This window comes from Protopterus annectens, chromosome 2.part1, assembly GCF_019279795.1.
Source record: "Protopterus annectens isolate FY-2018-M chromosome 2.part1, PAN1.0, whole genome shotgun sequence".
In the NCBI taxonomy this organism is placed as follows: domain Eukaryota; kingdom Metazoa; phylum Chordata; order Ceratodontiformes; family Protopteridae; genus Protopterus; species Protopterus annectens.
The window spans coordinates 1,701,461,216-1,701,480,755 of NC_056729.1; the positions used below are offsets into that span (position 1 = coordinate 1,701,461,216).

Below are 19,540 nucleotides of genomic sequence, written 5' to 3' on the forward strand. Positions count from 1 at the left end.
CATTGGGTAAGACAGCGATTCAGGTCGTAGCCTGTTATAGGTTCCCAACCATGTCCCAAGACTCACTCCACGTTCCTGAGCACCCTGGAGAATATTAGGGTCCAACCTAATACCCTCATACTGGGCGACTTCAACTATCCCTCCATAAACTGGGAAAACTACTCATGTGTCAATACACCTACCCAACGTTTCCTGGAATTCATTAATTCCAATGCCCTGGACCAGCTTGTTCTTACCCCCACTAGAGGTAGCAATATCCTTGACCTGGTCATTACCAACATGGGGAAACGCTGCTCTACACCAATAGTCGACTCCTCCCTGGTTAGATCCAACCACAAACTAATCACCTTGGGTATCCACCCACCCCCCCCCCCCGCAAAGAAAACCACTATGAAAAACTTCTCCAAAAAACAGAGGTGGCTATCTTCACGGCACCCATGCAAATGGAGAATAGTTGCATAACAGCCGAATCCTACACCAATGCACTGTACAAACACATACACAAATGCATGGATCTTGCCATATCCAGATCTTGCCATATCCAGTAGACCCAAGACGCTCTCCTCCAAAAAAAGGAAGCCAATCTGGTGGTCCCCTGCCATAAACAAACTCTACAGTAGAAGGAAGAAACTGATGCAGAATAAGATGAAGTCCCAAGACTGGGAAAATTCCCTTATCAGCCTCAAGAAAAAAATTGAGATCCCTCATCAAATCCTCCAGAGCTAGCTATGAAAAAAGAATTATAGCAGATAGTAAAGACAACCACAAGGCCTTCTATAGTTATGTAAGGAATCTCCATGGCAATAGCCAGATTTGTTCTGAGCTACTGCACAATGGTACCTCCTATACCGAGCCACCAGATATTGCCAATATATTGGCCAACAGATTCAGTGCCCCCCCCGAGAACTAATCACATTGCCAGTAGATTGCCAGGCCCCCAGTATTACTGCTGCACAGGTTAAAACAGCACTGTCCAAGGCCAAGAATACAGCTTCTGTGGGACCTGTCAATATCCCGGGCTGTGCTCTACATGAACTACAGAGTGAACTGGCACCTCACCTGTGTTTCCTGTTCAGTCACAGCTTCTTCTCAGGCTTTGTCCGTACTGAATGGTGCACTGCTATAGTCATCCCTCTCCACAAAGGAGGAGCGACTACAGATGCTGGGAACTATCACCCCATTAGGCTGACTAGTCTGATATGCAAAGCTATGGAAATCATCATCATGGACCTAATAAATAAGGATATAGGGAATCTCCAAAATGTGGATCCCACACAGTTTGATTTTGTGAAGGGTAGATCATGCCTGCTCAACATGGTCGACTTCTTTAAGTCAGTCACCAGAACTTTGGATGAAAGCAAGGTGGTTCATACAACCTACCTTTGTGGCCAAGGCCTTATTATAGGTTCATTGGTTAGTACTAGGTTAACTGCCCTTGTGGGCCATTTTAAGTCTAGCTAATTATCCCATGCGAGAATCAAACCCTGCACTTTGTGTCTTTAAGGTAAACACATTAACCATTGTGCCAACCTCCCCACCCCTTTGATACCATTCCCCACTCAGAAATCATAGAAAAACTCTCTAAGCTAGGCATCAACCCCATATCACTAGGTGGGTTGCAAACTGGCTCACAGATAGAACCCACAGGGTGAAAGCAACTGGATGGGCTGCAAAAGTACCTAACAGAGAGGATCCTAGGCTTTAAACACTTGTCCCTATATGGACAGACTCAAAAAACTCCAACTATTCCCTGTCTCATATCGCCTACTTAGAGGCGATCTCTGCTTGACTTACAAAGCCATGTCTGACCTAGCTCTATTAGAAATGCTACATCTAAAGAAATCCCAATCCCTCCGCACCACACGCTCCAGATACCTCAACCTCATTACCACAATCAACAGAACATTCTGGAGTGACAGGTTCATAACACAGAGACTGCCCATGCTATGGAATAGACTTCCCATATATGTCAAGCTGAGCACCTCACTAGTCCTCTTCAAGAGAAATCTTGATGAGTGAATGGGAAATAGAAATTTCACCCTGGGGATCACTCCAGTGGCTCTGCTCGACAGAGGCACTGGGAATTACGGTCGGGTGGCACGATGCCAGGGTAATCCTATGGGCTAGGCTTCTAAAGGCTCCTGGACCATTAGCCTAGTACACACCTGTGAACTAACCTATCATCTAATAACAGGAAATTCATAAAAAATCTCCCTTAGATGATGATGTAAATGAATTCAGTACAGCTTTCTTGAATATCCTGACTAGCCCTGCACCTCCTACAGTGAAGAAGCTAAAAACAAATAATGCAGTTTGGCTATACAAAAAGAGTAGAATGCAAATGCATGGTAGAGAAAAAGCATGGAAAGAATGGGAAAAATATAAAATACCACAGTATCTTGAAAACTTCAGAATGCTTCACAATCATACGAAAAAGGAAATTAATGAATACAAAAAAAATATATAGTAAATAACTTTCAGAATACTAAACAGAACCCTAAAAATTTCTACACCTCAAGCAACACATAGCTCTTCTAAACCCACACCACCAACACCCACACACAGCAACATTAAATCCACATATGCGGAGGCCCTTAACTGTAACCTGCCCAAGCAACACGGACCTCCAAAGCTGAAATGCAAACAAACACCAATCACAACCAAAGTGTCACATAGCTCACAACACCAGTGTGCCACCCAGCAACAGCCCCTAAGGCAAGACCATGTACCTAACACTTTAGTCATAGGTGACTCTATAGTCAGGCACACTGATGTCCCACTCACCAGGCTGAACAAGGAGAAAATTACAGTCAGCTGCCTGTCGGGTGCCAGGATCTGCCACATAACGCATGCACTCAAGTCACTCTACAACAAGTACAAATGTGACTCTGTCATTGTCCATGTTGGAGTGAATGACTTGAGACGTACCTCCCTGGACTACATGAAAAGAGACATGGATAAGCTCTCGGATCATGTGGCCCAGACAAGTATGACCCTAGCCCTGAGTAGCATCCTGCCTTTGCACAGAATGATAGCACAATATAAGGACAAAATGATTGACTTCAACAATTGGCTAACCTTCTGGTGTCATTCAAAGGAGATCCAGTATCTGTATGCCTGGGACGACATGATCGATAGACCACGATGCTTTGCCAGAGATGGTCTGCACCTGTCGCCCCTGGGATTCAGGTTACTGGCTAAGGCTCTTGCTACCCCTATAGTGCCTTTTTTAGGCAAAGTTCAAAGGACAAAACCACCACTGTAACAGGTACAGACATGCAAATTCTGAAGGTAATGCTACTCAATGCTAGAAGTCTAAACCTCAAAATGCACTCCCTCCAGGCACTCCTAATAATGGAGAACATCGATATCTGTGCAGTAACTGAGACCTAGTTCAAGGCTCCAGAGAGCAACCCTGCAATACCAGGCTACAACTCTTACCACACTTTTTGGCCACCAAACCAGGACAGAAACACTAAAGGTGGAGGAATGTCCATATTCACCACGGGTATTCACACCATCAGGCTAATCGCCCAACACAGTGCGCTTGATATTCCCCAGATGCAACTAACACTAGGTAAGACTGCAATCCAAATTGTAGCTTGCTACACATCCCCCCACCATGCCCCAAGATTCTCATTACACATTTCTAGACATACTGGAAAATATTAAGATACAACCAAACAGCCTAATACTGGGTGATTTCAACTACCCTGCCATTAACTGGGAAAACTACTCGTGTACCAACACCTTTTCCCAACTGTTCTTGGAATTCATAAATTCCAACGCCCTGGATCAACTAATCCAATATCCTAGACCTGGTCATTACCAACATGGGAAATTGATGCTCCACACCTATTGTCACCCCCTCATTGGTCAGGTCTGACCATAAGCTAATCACCCTTAACATCCACATCCCACCCCCACCCCCCAGTAAGGAAACCTCCATAAAAAACTTCTCCAAAGCCAACTTCATGCTACTCAAGTCAGAAGTGACAAACTTCATGACACCCATGCAGACGGGAACTGAAAGTTTGATTGCTGAATCCTACACTAAGGCACTGTACGAGCACATCCACTCATGCATGAATCATGCCATCCCAAATAGAACCAAGATGCTCTCCTCCAAAAAAAGGAGGCCAATCTGGTGGTCTCCTGCAATAAACAAACTTTACAACAAAAGGAAGAAACTGTTGCAGAAAAGTGGAAAATCCCAGGATGCAAAAAACTCCCTTACCATCCTCAGTAAGAAGCTGAGATCCCACATAAAATCCTGCAAAGCTAGTTATGAAAATAAAATTGTCAAATATTCCAAAGACAACCACAAGGCATTCTATAACTATGTCAAGAATCTAAATGGCAATGCTCAGATCTGCTCTGAGCTACAACAGAATGGCATTAAATATACTGATCCCAAGGATATTACCAATATCCTGGCAGATCAATTCAGTGCCAACTTCACCCCCTCTCACCCCCTAAATGATCCATCTCAATACCGGAAGATTGCCAAATTCCGGTAATAATGGCCACACAGGTAAAAAATGCATTCTCCAAAGCTAAGAATACAGCATCCATGGGACCAGATGACATCCCGGGCTGTGTATTACATGAACTACAAAATGAACTGGCACTTCAGCTAACTGACATGTTTAATCATAGCCTCACCTCAGGCTTCGTGCCCACTAAGTGGTGCACAGCTACAGTTATCCCACTCCACAAGGGAGGATCCACCTTGGATCCTGGGAACTACCGCCCTATCAGTCTGACGAGCCTGATCTGCAAGGCCATGGAACGTATTATCTTGGAACTTATAAACAAAGCATTGGCAACCTTCAAACACTGGACCCCGCCCATTTTGGGTTTGTGAAGGGCCGATCTTGTCTTCTGAACCTGATTGACTTCTTCAAATCAGTCTCTAGAGCCGTGGACGAGGGTAAGGCAGTCCACACAGCCTATCTGGACCTCGCCAAGGCCTTTGACACCATCCCCCACTCTGGAATCATAGACTTACTAAGCTGGGCATTAATCCCTGTCTGACTCGGGCTGCCAACTGGCTTACTGACAGAACCCACACTGTAAAAGTAGCTGACTCCAAATCCAGCTCCAGACAAGTGACAAGTGGAGTACCTCAGGGTTCAGTCCTGGGACCTCTGTTGTTTGGCATCTACTTCTCTGAAGTACAGGCCAACACTAAGGGACTCTGGCTAACAAAGTTCACAGATGACTGCAAACTGGGAGCCATTATTGAATCCCCAAATGACGTGGATACTCTACAAAAGGGCCTTACAGAAACAGATGCTTGGTGCCAGAGCCATGGGCTCAAGCTTAATGCCAAGAAATGTATAGTTATCCCCTTTGGGAAAAAACATGTACCTGTGAATTACCACATATGTGGCAGTACACTAAACACCAAAAGTTTGATAAGAGACTTAGGGACACAGATGGACAGTGGTCTCACCTTCAATAACCACATTATGTACCTCTCAAGATATCTGCAACAACTGGAAAGGCCGCAGAAATACCTCACTAAAAGAATCACTGGCCTAAAGCAGATGCCCTATGCTAACCGCCTTACAAAACTCCAGCTATATGTCGCATATCGTCTACTCCAAGGCAATCTCTGCTTAACATACAAGGCCATGTCAAACCCAGAGCTGTTGGACATGCTACACTTAAAGAAATCCCAATCCCTCAGAGTCACATGCTCCAGGGATCTAAACCTTGTCATCACAATAAGCAAAACATGCTGGAGGGCTAGGTTCCTGACGCAGAGACTCCCCAGACTCTGGAATAGACTGCCCGTACATGTCAAGCAGCGTGCCTCTTTGGCCCTCTTCAAAAGGAACCTTGATGATTGGATGGGAGAAAGGAAATTCACCCCAGAGATCACGTCAGTCACCCTGCTAGACAGGGGTCCAGGGAAGTAAATAGTATGGGAAGAAATAGCCAGGGAATTGTTATGGCTAGGCTTGTATAAGCCCTAGGGCCAATAACGTAGTACCAGCCTGTTAACCTAAGTCTTGACCTCTTCCCATTCTATTAGCTTTCCTTCACTTGTATCTGCTCTTAACTGATATTTTCATGTTATGTCTTATTTGGTATAATTATTTAAACTATTTGTTTTTGTATTATTTTTAAAACTGTAAAATAGTTTTTTTATTGAAAGTATTTTGTAATACTTCGGAGCTTTTCTCACAAGTCCTCCACTGAAAATGGGCTCCTACCCAGTCAGACTTTCCTGGTTATCAAATGTCAGTAAATAAATAAATATTTGAAGAACTTTTTACACTGGGGCTGCTTTAGTGCAGTACTGTCATTGCCTCATGTTGCCATAATTGGGAGTAAATGGCAGCTGTTATTTCCATTGATTTAAGGATTTTGAATGTTTTGACAGGAAAATTTGCTAGTTTTACCAGCCTTTCATTTCTTCAAGTATGTAAGTGAATTGTGTAATTTGATGACTTTTAAATCGCAATTCTGGCACCTTTTTGTTTCGTACAGTATTTTTCTTAAATCTGTTTGTTTATTTAGATGGCGTTTGTTTAATGTGATGGTCAGGCAGGGCCATAAAGTGACCATTTTCAGCAGAGGCTTGGGGAGAAAAGCTCCACGGGTATCAAATATTACAATATAATACTAATAAAATAATTTATATTAAATTAAAGTATTACATAGAACAGATACATACTTACAATAGCAGATATTACATAACTGTGGACAAGGTGGACTAGATACGTGAGAAAGGCGTGTTACTTAAGCAGGAGAAGTATGAAATGAACGTTGCAATATCATGATACAAACGTTACATGTTCATATAGCAAGTTTTACATAATGTGAGTACAGGGAAGGAAATAAAAAAAAAAGTAGTGCATTATGGCACATACAAGACAACATAATAGAATACATATATTAGGGGAAAGGGAATAAGGTATGTGGGGTAGTGAACTTAAGAATAGGAGAGTGAGACAGATGAGAGGTATCGTACAACAAAGGCCGACTGTATAGCTGTTAGACTATAGCAAAAGGAGTAAGCAGAAGGTAAGAGCAAGTGAAATGAATCTGAGACAAGATCTGCAGATATAGAGAGTGTTCAAGGGTAGGAAGGAAAATGTGGGAATACTATAGAGAGGGGCTTTTGAAGGAGAAGTAGGCTAGGAAGGTGTAAGGAGGGAGAGAGCGTTTGCATTTATTTCTTACTCTATGGTTAATTTAGGCTGGTTTTAGTCAGTTGAGGATTAAATTAGCCATTTTTGATGTATTTTATTTTTTTATGAAAAATGGATTAAAGAGTGCCTTGGAGGCAGTATTTCTAGAAATGCAGATTTGTCTCTGGTGGCACAGCCACAATTTCAATAGTGAGATGAATAATGAGATTTTCAGTGCTCCTATTTAGTCTGGTACAGCAGCTAATCAGATCTTTAAACAGTGGGGTGGCAGAGGTGAATTGCTGCAGGGTGTGTCAAAATGTTTCATATTCCTAAGTTCTCCTCCTTTAAGCAAGATAATTTTAGGCAGCTCCTTAAACAGAAGCTCCAGCCTAACACAAACCAAAACGATAAACATAAGAGGTAGGACAAGAGCTCTGGAAGCCTAATAAGGGGGGTCCCTTTCCCAAAAAAGATAACCCTCCTTCCAACTTATGACTATGCTGAGATGTGACACCTGATTTTTCCAAGCCCCCACTGGGTACTGCATCTGTAAATTTGACAATAAGGCGTAGTGACCATTAGTGATGTCCGATAAATGGGTTCTCAACATTGTGAGTAAGGGTTACTGATGGCGGAGTGGAAAAAAAAACTTCTGTGTTCATGGGGGCTCCCCCCCCATTCAACAGACAAGCCTTTGTTACTGTTTCCTACTTTCCAGCATATGCTGGACTCTGATTATAGAACAGGTGCCTCTTTCCAAGGGAATGAGGGACTTTTATTCTCAAATTTTCCTGGTTCCAAAATAAAAACTTACATGGAGAACCAGGAAGGACTTTTCCTTTCTGAATACTTTCATCCAGATTTCCAAGTTCAAGATGCTCACACTGCTTAATGGTGACCCTTGACTTAAAGGATGCTGATCTTCATATCCCTATTATTCATTGCTTTCAGAGGTATCTCAGATTTGTTGACAGTGGCTCTCACTTTCAGATGTTCTTCATCTCACATTGCTGCAGTCCTTACACTTGGGTAGTCCGCTGTCCTCGGTCGGCCCGAATATCAAAGTATACGGCTGACGTCGGTCAAGGCGCATTTGACTGACATCAGGACGTCAGGGTACAAATGCGCATGACCGACGTCATATCCTCAGTCTTTTTTGCCGCATGGTCCGATGCAGAAGCAGCATTGCAAGTGCCGGTTGGCGTTCTGAAATTTTTCGATTTCGGAGTTTCAGACCGAGTCAAAGTTGGCTAAGTACCCGTTGGGAATATTTTAGTTTTTTCTTGCCTCAGTGGTTTACCGGATGTCAGAAAAAGTGAATAATTGTATTTCTTGTGGGAAACAGATACCGCATAGAGACTATCATACTTTGTGTATTCCTTGTTTAGGGCCTGAGCACGACGTTGTTGGGTGTCGCTCTTGTGCTAGATTCAATAAGCGCACTATAAAGAGAAGGTTAGATTGTGCCAGGTTAGTCTTCGGGAAGCGGTGCAATTATGAAATCCCGCCGGATGCGCCGACGCCCGCTTCTTCAAGAAGCGCAAGGACAAAGCAGTTAAGCCTAGGCTAGAAGAACCGTCCGTGCGGACGCCGGTTCTTTAGAGGTGTCGGTGGAGCCGGTGGTTCCACCGAGGTTTCTTTGGGATCCCAGGGAGAGACTTTGTTATTGCAGGATGTGGCCTCTCAGGAGGCAGGTCAGGCTGAAGGGGCTTCTCAGGTTACTATACTCCCTCCCTTCCTAGGGTGGTTAGGCCCTCTCCTTCTGTTTCCAAGGCTTCTCCCAGAGGCAGGCCAGGTTTAGCTTCAGTTGGTGTCACCCCTAGTTCTTCAGGAACTGTGCCCAAGAAGCATATGCTTAAAATGGCAGAAGATTTGATTACTTTGATTAGGGGTTCTTTGCCCCTCCTGATAAGAGACCTAGGGTGGAGCCTGAGCTAGGAGTTTTGAGCAGGCTTCGGATGTTTCAGAGTCTTGACTGAAGACTTGCAGGAGTATTCTCCTTATTCTGATTCTGATGTGGATGATTCTACTCCTTCTGCTTCTCCTCCTGAGGATTTTTCTTTTCAGAAACTCTTCATTCCATGAGGGAGCATTTCAAGTGGGAAGGTCAGGACTTCTCTGATTCCAGGAAAAGGCTTAGGGAATTTTTGTTTTACCCCAGCATAGGCCTTTGGCTATACCTCCTGTTTTGGATGTGGTGGAGGATGTTTTACAGAGGCTTCTCTTAATCCTGATTCTTTGCCTCCTGCTCCTGTTAAACCGGATAGGTATTACAGGGTGCCTGAAGCTCATAAGTATCTTTTAAGAGTCCTAGGGCAGACCCAGAAACTGTTAGTCAGGGGCCTAAAGGTGTTAAGGCTTCTGTTGTCAAGAATCCGGTTCCTACAGATAAAGAGGCCAGGGCTTTGGATAGATGGGGAAAGAAAGTTTATACTTCTTCCACTCTAGCTATGAGGGCTTTGAATTGCCAGTTTCACATGTTGAAATACCAAAACTATCTCCTTTCACAATTGAAGTCTAAGGTTGATGCTCTGGCGGAAGGTATTGATTGTAAAGAGTTACAAGATTTAGTTCATGTTTCTGAACAGGTGGGTAAGCATTCTTTGCAATGTGGTTTTGATGCTGTACAGGCCTCGTCTAGGGTGGCTGCCACTGGGTCAGTTCTTCGCAGGCACGCCTGGCTGAGGGATCAGAATTTATCTGACCATGTTAAAACAAGGATTTTAGATGCTCCTTTACAATCTGATGTGTTGTTTGGTTCTCCTGTTGAGGCAGTTTTAAAGAAAATGGAGGACAAGGCTAAGTCTATGCAGACTGTTAAAGATTTTTTGCAGGTTCAGCCTCCAAAGTTTAGTAGAAATTGGCCTACTAAGGGGTGGACGTATCCTTCTTATGATTCCCAGTCATGGGGTAGATCTAGACGTGGTAGGGGCAGAGCTCAGGGCTCTTTCAGGCCTAGGACGGGGAGTTCTCCTGCACAGTCTTCGGGTGAGGGCAAGGGTCAGTCCTTTCGTAAACAGACCCAATGACCTACCTTTTCAGCTGCCAGAGCCTTCTCGTCTGGCAGCACCTTTGGGAGGAAGGTTGGCGCTTTTCAAAGAAAATTGGAGTTTAATTACCCAAGACAGATGGGTATTGGATATCATACACCACGGTTACAGGTTTTATTTCCATACCTTGCCTCCTTTCAAAGGCATGCCAGACGTTCCTCCTCAACAAAGAATAGAGGCTCACAAGCAAATTTCTCTGTTACTCCAAATAGGGGCCATTCAGCCGGTCCCTATGCCAGAAGTGGGCCTAGGATTTTATTCTCGCCTGTTCCTAGTACCAAAGAAAGGGAACACGTGGAGACCAATTTTGGACTTATCTATCCTCAACACTTATCTGGACATTCCCAAGTTCAAAATGTTGACGTTACAGCAGCTTTTACCTCTGCTGGGCAAAGATCATTGGATGGTAACTTTGGATCTCAAGGAGGCTTATCTTCATGTTCCTATCAGACTGAGTTGCAGGAAGTATCTGCGCTTCGAGCTGGGACTTCTCATTATCAGTTCTCTGCATTGCCCTTTGGCTTATCTACTGCCCAGAGTGTTCACGAAAGTTCTGGCTCCAGTGATAGCTTTCCTCAGGTTAAAAGGAATACAGATCTATCCTTATTTGGACGATTGCCTGATTCTGGCTCAAGGAAGGGACGAGCTTCTTCATCATTTGGATTATGTGATAGCAGTGCTAAGATGCCTGGGGTATTCTGTGAACGAAATAAAGTCCATTCTAGTGCCCTCTCAGGACATGTGCTTTCTGGGTGTGAGACTGAATACAGCATCCCAGATGGCCTTTTTGACCCCGGACAAACAAAAGAATCTTTCCCTTTACTTTCATCAGTTGTCTCATCAGTCCAGGCTGACTGCAAGGACAGTCCTTCAAGCCTTGGGGTTCATGGCATCTTGTATTCTGGTGCTTCCCAATGCCAAACTGCATATGAGGAAGCTACAATGGTATCTCAAAAATGTATGGACACAGCACTGCCAGGATTTGGACACTGTCATTCAAATAATACCTTGCATTCAAAAGGAATTGTTGTGGTGGGCTCAGGAATGTCACCTAAACAAGGGACTCTCTGTCGCCCGGCCAGAGGCGAGTCAGATTCTAACGACAGATGCCTCAGACAAAGCTTGGGGAGCTCATCTGAATGGAAAGTGGATACAAGACAAGTGGCCTGCCAGACTACAACATCTACATATCAACTTGAAAGAGATGTTAGCAGTCCAGTTTGCATTAATAGCTTTCAAGGATTTACTTCTTCCAGGGCAGGTGTTGATTCTAACAGACAACACAACTGTCATGTGGTACATCAACAAGCAAGGCGGAACACATTCTTATCCTCTATGCAGGCAAGCAATGATTTTGTGGGAGACTGCTCTCAGTTTACAGCTAAATCTTCAGGCAAGGTTTCTGCCGCCAGCACAGAACTCCTTAGCAGATGTGTTGAGCAGACAAATTATGGATCCCCACGAGTGGAAATTGGATCCTCATGTATTTCAGAAATTGACAGTGTCATGGGGAACTCCAGACATAGATCTGTTCGCTTCTCCACTAAACCACCAGCTGCCAAAGTTTTGCACAAAAGGTTTCATCCCACAGCTTGGAAAGTGGATGCTCTTTCTTTCAATTGGAGCAATCTTCATGTGTATGCCTTTCCGCCTCTGTCTCTCCTCCCAAAGGTACTACTAAAGGCCAGACAAGACAAGCCAAGGATGATTTTGATAGCTCCAGATTGGCCTCGACAGCATTGGTACCCATTACTGAGAAGCCTGGTACGGAAGCCTCCATGGCCTTTGCCTTCGATTCCACACCTGTTGTCTCAGGAGGACAGTCATTTGCTCAATGTCAAGCTTCACTCTCTGCACCTAACAGCCTGGCATATTCTGTTTTGAACCATAGTGGGCCTCCTCTTCCACAGCAAGTTTTGAATGTTATTTTGGAAGCTAGAAGGCCTAGTACAAGGAAAGTGTACGCAGATAAATGGAAGAGATTTTTATTTTGGAGTGCAGCAAAGGATTTTGATGTTTCTGAGCCTAATTTAAGTGTGGCTCTTCAATATCTTACTGAGTTACTGGACAAAGGTTTGTCCTTCTCTTCTATTAAGGTTCATGCTGCAGCAATTTCGCTCACTATGATTGTGACCCACCATTGTTTTCTCATCCTTTGTTCAAGCAATTTCTTAGAGGGCAAAGAATATAAGACCCCCAAGAGCTCCTACTCCTGCTTGGGATCTCAATTTTGTGTTGGAGAAACTCACTCTACAACCTTTTGAGCCTGCAGCTACTACTGAATTAAAGTTTTTATCATGGAAGACTGCTTTTTTGTTGGCTATTACCTCTGCAAGAAGGGTTTCTGAGTTGCAGGCCCTTATGGCGGTTGAGCCTTTCTTAATTTTCCATAAGGATAGGGTATCTTTACGCATTAATCCTTCCTTTATGCCTAAAGTGGTTTCTAGTGTGGCTTTAAACCAAACTATTCATTTGCCTACCTTTTATGCAAATCCCCAAAATAAAGGGAAAAGATTTTGCACACTTTAGATGTACACAGGCAGTTGCGATATTATTTGGACAGAACTAAAGGGTTCAGGCAGTCTCAGCAGTTATTTGTTTCATTTGCTTTGAGTTCTCAGGGCAAGCCTGTGTCAAAACAAACTATTTCTAAGTGGATTGGGTTTTGCATTGCTTTCTGTTATTCCCATCATGGCAAGGAGATTCCAGCTGGGATTAGGCCTCATTCCACTAGGGCTACTGCCACTTGACAGCTTTTGAGGGGGTGGCAACTAAGGATATTTTGGAGGCAGCTACTTGGAGTTCAGTGCATACTTTCTCTAGGCATTATCACCTACCACTTTACTCTAAATCCAGGGCTGGTTTTGCCACTGCCGTTTTGCAGGGCATTTTGGCAGCTCCTGCTTCCTTATAGTTTGGCCATCCTCCCTTACCTCTGCTTTGGGATTCTACCCAAGTGTAAGGACTGCAGCAATGTGAGATGAAGAACATAGTACAGTTTTGTACCTACCATAAATGTAGATGTTCAAGATCCACATTGCTGCAGTCCAATTCCCTCCTTCCCTCTGTAGTTAGAGGCGGTTGTGTGGGTTGGGTTGTCAATAGGGTGTATATTGTATATATTGTACATATTTTTAGTGCTAGGATGGTTGGTTGTTTGTTTGCTGTCTTTTGGTTTTGACCTTTATTTTTAGGGTCTTCTGACATCTGGGGCAAGAAAAGACTGAGGATATGACGTCGGTCCTGCGCATTTGTACCCTGACGTCCTGATGTCAGTCAAATGCGCCTTGACCGACGTCAGCCTTATACTTTGATATTCGGGCCGACCGAGGACAGCGGACTACCCAAGTGTAAGGACTGCAGCAATGTGGATCTTCGAACATCTACATTTATGGTAGGTACAAAACTGTACTTTTTCTGTATTGCCCTTTAGGCTATTTACTGCTCCTCAAAAGTTTACAAAACGTCTTGCCTCTGTAGTGGCCCATTGTCAGACACTGGGCATCCACATTTTTCCTTACTTGGATGACTTGCTGAGTTGTGTAGAGTCTGCATCCAGGTGTTTGCAATCATTAAAGAAAATAAAAAATAAATAAATTAAAAAACAGAAAAAGTAGTAGTACTTTGTTGATGAGCTCAGTCACAATCACAGTAATTTCCAAAAAGTCGTGAACCCAGGTAGTGTTCCAAAGCAACAAACCTTTATTTATCACAGACAAGTGATTCTCAGTAACAAAAAAAAGGTTTCAACCTTGCTCTCTCTTCTAGGGTTTAAGTTGGACCTCTTGAAATAATGCCTTACCCCTTCACAAAAATTCTTTCTAGGTTTTCTAATCAACACCAACAAAAGAATGTCCTTTCTGCCCAAAGACAAGATCCTATGTTACCAAATGGTATACTAGAATTCTCCAAGAGGAACGTCACCTCAACCCAAGAATGACTGAAAATTGTTGAAGTGAAGGTGTCCATGATTCTTAAGATACTACCTGCTCAAATTCACATGAGAAAAGTTCAGTGGTGTGTCTGAAAGTGTTGGACCCATCACCTTCGTTCCATGGAAACCCAGTTATTGGTGCTTCCTTTCATCAGACAAGAGTTACAGTAGTTTAATAAACAGTTTGGTGTTGATCCAGGGGTTCTGTTCTCCCCTCCAATACCTGTGTAGTCTGTCCAGACAGATTCATCTGCCTTTGCATGGGGAGCTGTATTATAGGGGAAGCAAGTGCAAGCTGTTTTGTGGGAGGAGGGAGCACATCACTGTCAAGGAGATGTCAGTGATTCACGCCTTTAAGCCTTTTCATCACTTATGGACTCTGGGTTCTCTTCAGGTGTTTATGGAGAACACTACAGTGATGTGGTATCTCAACAAACAGGGGGTATAAAGTCTTACCCTCTGTGCTGGTTGACAGTGATGGCTTCTCAATATTCTCCAACTCTTCAGGCTTCATATATCCAGTAGCAGAATGTTGCGGCAGAGAGACTAAACAGATCCTGGGCAGACCTGCATAAATGCAAGCTCAAGGCAGTAGTGTTCCAGTATATTGTCCAGATGTGGGAACACTTCAAGTAGATCTGTTTGCCTCCTTTCAAAACAGGCATGTACAGAAACTGTATTCTAGGCATCCTTGCAGCCATGCTAGGAGAACAGATGAATTCTCGTTCCCTTGAGCAGGGATGTTTCCGTGTTTGTTTCCACCATTTTCACTGATTTAGAAGGTACTGCTCAAGCTTCTGAGAGAAATGCCAAAGATCATTGTGGTGACACCCTAGTGGCTCAGTCAGTCTTGGTTCTCCTTTTTAATGCTATTGGCCAAGGTCAGTTGCCACATACTTCTTCACACTCTGGATCTGCTCACACAGTCTCCAGGGCTACTGGTGCACCCTGATTTGGGGAAGTTTCAGTTGACAGCCTGGATGATTCAGCCTTTTTTTTGGATGATTCAGCCTTGACTCTGTTTAGGCACTTGCTTCATTAGGATGTGCAACTGGTGTTAAAGGAAGCCAGAAAACTTACTGCTAGAAAATCCTATGTTTGTAAATGCATGAGGTTTTCTAAGTGGTATCTAAATAGAAAATAGGGGGTCTGTTGAGGTTAATATCTCACCGGTTTTGAAATATTTGTATGCGCTTCTTCAAGATGGCTTAGTGTATGTGTCCATTAAGGTGCATTTAGTGGCCATCTATGAATATCTGCTCATGAATCCCCCTCTTTCTTCTTCTCTTTTGGTAAAACAGATAATGAAAGGAGTGTAACATATGAAATTCCTCTTTCGTAGGATTTCAACTATGTTCTGGAAAAATTGACATTACCACCTTTCGAACCAGCAGCTCATGCTGATTTTAAGTTCTTAACATGGACACCTGTTTTGCTTATTACTCTGAGATGTACAAGGCAGGTTTCTGAGTTGCATACTCTCATGGTAGAATACCTTTAGCTTGTTTTCCACAAAGATAGGGTCGCGTTGCATACTACTCTTTCTTTCACTAAGAAAGTGATCTTAGGGTTCACTTACAATCAGTCCATTAATCTTCCTGTGTTCTTTCCAGAACCTAAGAATAAGGGAGAGAGGATACATCATACCTTAGATGTGCATCGGCAGCTCAGGTACTACCTTGACAGAACAATGCCAGAAGACTTTTTATTTCTTTCTGTGTGGCAAAGAAAGGTCAACCTGTCTCTAAGCAAATCATTGCATGTTGGTCCTTCCCATTCCCAGACAGGCAGGGGGCAGAGTTCTGAGCATTGATAGACTGCCAGGGAGGGTAGCAGGGTACTACTACCCATATCAGTCTAACGGGTAAAAATGAGCTCGACCAATATGGTTGACAAATATAAAACTTTAATAAAAAAGCAATAATAATTTTCTATTAAAGTTTTTTTTTACATGTCAGCCATGGTGGTCAAGCTTGTTTTTACCTGTTGGATTGTATTTTGTGCTAACTCGACCTTCATTCATCTGGTATACTTCTGCTTATTATTCACTACTACCCATGTGCCAGTAACATGCTACAAACATCTACCGTTACAGGTAAGTAGAACTTACACAACTGTACTTTCATAGGAAAGCCACTTGTCCTGCTGAAACTTGATGATGTAGGATCCAGTAAGATGATCCATATCCACTCCCACTGCTTGCCTTGTATATACCTATCCTTGCTTGGATGCTTTAGAAAGCAGACAGTGATTTCCTTCCATACAATGTTCCATGTCCGTGCTGAAGGTAGTGAAATACCCAGGCTAGATACTGGTTTCCTTGTGCCTTTGATAAACACCTTTCCTTCAGAAAATTTGGCTGCAGCATCAGAAATTTGTTTGCAATAAGCTAGCCCTACAATGTTGTTGCAAGTTTCTGTTTTTGCTAGGAGTAACACCCGTGAGCTGAATATGTGTCCGTCTTATAAATTGCCTGTGGCGGCTTTTGATTAAAAGATGTGTTTGCCAAGGTATATATGGCTGTGTCACACAGAAGGTCCTATCAGGTGGCTCAGCCTTCTAAAGACAAAGAGGTGGTCTTCTTCCTCAGTCTTCTTGGAAATGCATTTTGGTAAGGAAGACTTGGCTTATTGTACACATATCTCTTTTTCTTTTGCATAAGCTACTGATGGTGAGGAGATTATCATTAAGCTTCCCATCAGATGTTTCCATCCTCAAGGATTTGACAGTCATTTGCCAGAATACCAAAAATTTGAGGAACAGACCAAAAATATGAGGCAAAAATCTGGACAGTTGAGAGGTATGCTGTAATGTATGGATATTTATCAGAATGCTTGATACTCCATAAACAGCACAACCACTGGATATATTGCTAGTCTCAAGGAGATGTCTTACCAGACTACCATTAGAAAGGATTTCATGTGACATGTAACTTGCTGTGACTAGGCATTAGCATGTTTAAAGTTGTATATCTTGTGTACTATGTATGTTGACTGAAAGGCATTTACATCTACTTGTACCTAGATGACTGCCTTATACAGGCCACATACCAGGAAGAACTGACAGCAGCTGTTAGAGCAACTGTCTGCTGCCTGACCAATTTAGTCATTTTCCTCAACATTTATTAACCCAGTTGTTTTGCCTCTCTAGCAGGAATGCTGTTGTGGGGGCAGTGTTAAACATGAAGTTAGGCAGGCTGTCTGTCCCATAGGAAGATGTGTCCCTGTTGCACTTCTTCATTCACACTGTAAGAAGCTTCATATGATAATAAGATCCATCCTCAAAGTTATGGGATCCATGTCTGCTTTGATACTTACATTACTTTTGGCAAGGTTGCACATCAGAAAGGCCCAGTAATATCTTAGTCACTTATGGCAGACTCCTTCCATCATTGGAGAGGGGTCCTGCCGTTGATAGAATTTAGTTGGTAGGTGAATTAGGTGGATGACAATGTAGGCATGCCATCTGTGATCCCTTCACAGAGATCCCAAACCTTGGCAATGGATACCTCTGACTTTGTTTGGGAAGTTCATACAGGCCCCCTGAAAGCCCAAAGAAGGGGGAACAACCATGACAGATCTAAGTGCATCAGTATCAAAGAGAAGCTATCCCCGATCTCTGCTCTTCAGATATTCAAATCACTCTGGAAACCAGAAGTCCTCATGGTGACAGCAGACAACATCACTGTACTGGGGGTATTGCTAGCAATTGTGTGGAATGGTCATGAGATCCTTGGACCTGACTACACAACAGAGGCTCCATCTTCAGGCTTCCTACATTCCTTTGGCAGATCAGCTGAGCAGGAATAACCTCAGCAACCTTGATTCAAAGTTAAATGCTGAAATCTTTCACAGCCTAACTGGAATTAGGATCCAGAATTAAAAAAGAAAAGTGCAGAAGTGCACAAAATTCTCATAACTTCTGCAGTATCTCTTCCTCAAATGTAACTAATAGTTACCTTTAAACAGGATGCTACTACTGTTATATAATCTCACATGATTAATCACATGCTACATTTACTTCCTCAGACCTCTTTAACACAGGCATTATACTAACCATACTATTCAGTCGTGGTGCTTTATCAGTCCTAAGTTTATTGATCAGTCTATATTCAAATTTTTGTTTGTTTTAGACCTTGTATCTCCTGCCCTATTATTTTGTTTTATCCTTTGCAGAGCTTCAAATTCAAATACATGTGTTGAACCTTTCTCCTGATTGTGTCTATGTAAAGCATTGGTAGCAATACTTCGATTAATCTGGGACATGTAATCACATATCATGTCCTTTAATTACATGTATTTTCCTTATTGCCCAGTTTCTAAGGTGATTTAATTTTAGCTGTTAGTCAGGAAGTCTTTCAGACCCAATGAATTAAAAGTTTACTACAAGTGGAAGATTATGACAGGAAGCAAAAAACATAAAGCATATGCATTGCTGAGTGTTGATCTCAGAACTTAGTGTGGTACATCAGTTTAGTTTTTTCCATATGCTTAACGCCTGTGATCTTGTATAGGAAATACCAGATTTGTTATAACTAAGGATTGTTAAATTGCTGAGTTATATCTTTTCTTACATAACAGTTGTTTCTTTTTTTACTACCCAGCGTCTTGTGATATGTGGACTTGTGCCTGTATTTTGAGTAAAATTCAGCTTGATAGTTTGGGGGAGTAGAGTGAGATGATAACAGTAGAAGCCTGCATGCACAGAAGAGATGAAATGTTTAGGAAACATTAATTAATGATAATGTTTCTGTTTTTTGTATTCAGTCCTTCTCCAGCATCTCGAAAATTCTTTCCACCTCCTATGCCACTTTCAAAGCCAGGTATGATATGGAATATTTGTTCTGATTTCTTTAAGTGTTGTAAGGGACATTGCTTTACTGTTAATGTAGTCTCAGTGTTTATCACCAGAAGTGTCGTGTTCACATATTTTTTGATTCTTTGAATGTGAGATAAATGTAATTTTGATATGAAAACCTTATATCCTTGCTGTGATGCAAAAAATATGGAATATACTAAAATGTTAAAATAAATGCGGAAAACTGACCTGCTAGAAGCCTAGGTTTGACTAGCAGTGTGAGCTACAGAAATTCATTTTTGGATGGCAGGTGATTAAGTTGCTGAAGACCAGCTGTCTTGTCCAGGAGGGAAAGTGCTGGTAAAAAGCAGTAGTACTGAATCTCATTGTTGGATTCCAAGGGAATATCCAGGCAGCAGGTTTACTGTAGTTATGGGGAACATGTAAGGGATCAGTGAATGTTTATGCATCCATATTAGGCTTCACATGCCCATGCATGTCCTTTGAGGAAGTCAGACTGTGTAATGTTATATATACTGACCACCCACAGTAGGGTGATCTTTGAGACCGTCCTTCCTCCCCAGAGCAGCTGGTAGCAACCAAGACCTGTC

At 42.7% G+C, this 19,540-nt stretch overlaps 1 protein-coding gene across 1 annotated transcript in view; it reads left to right on the top strand.

Annotated features, from left to right (window-relative positions):
• KIF1B (kinesin family member 1B) overlaps positions 1-19,540 on the top strand; it is a gene marked incomplete in the record, with an annotated part of 2,363,676 nt that overhangs the window by 1,718,622 nt on the left and 625,514 nt on the right. Inside the window, 1 exon segment of the mRNA XM_044063146.1 lies at positions 18,899-18,954. Coding sequence (XP_043919081.1) covers positions 18,899-18,954 — 56 coding nt within the window.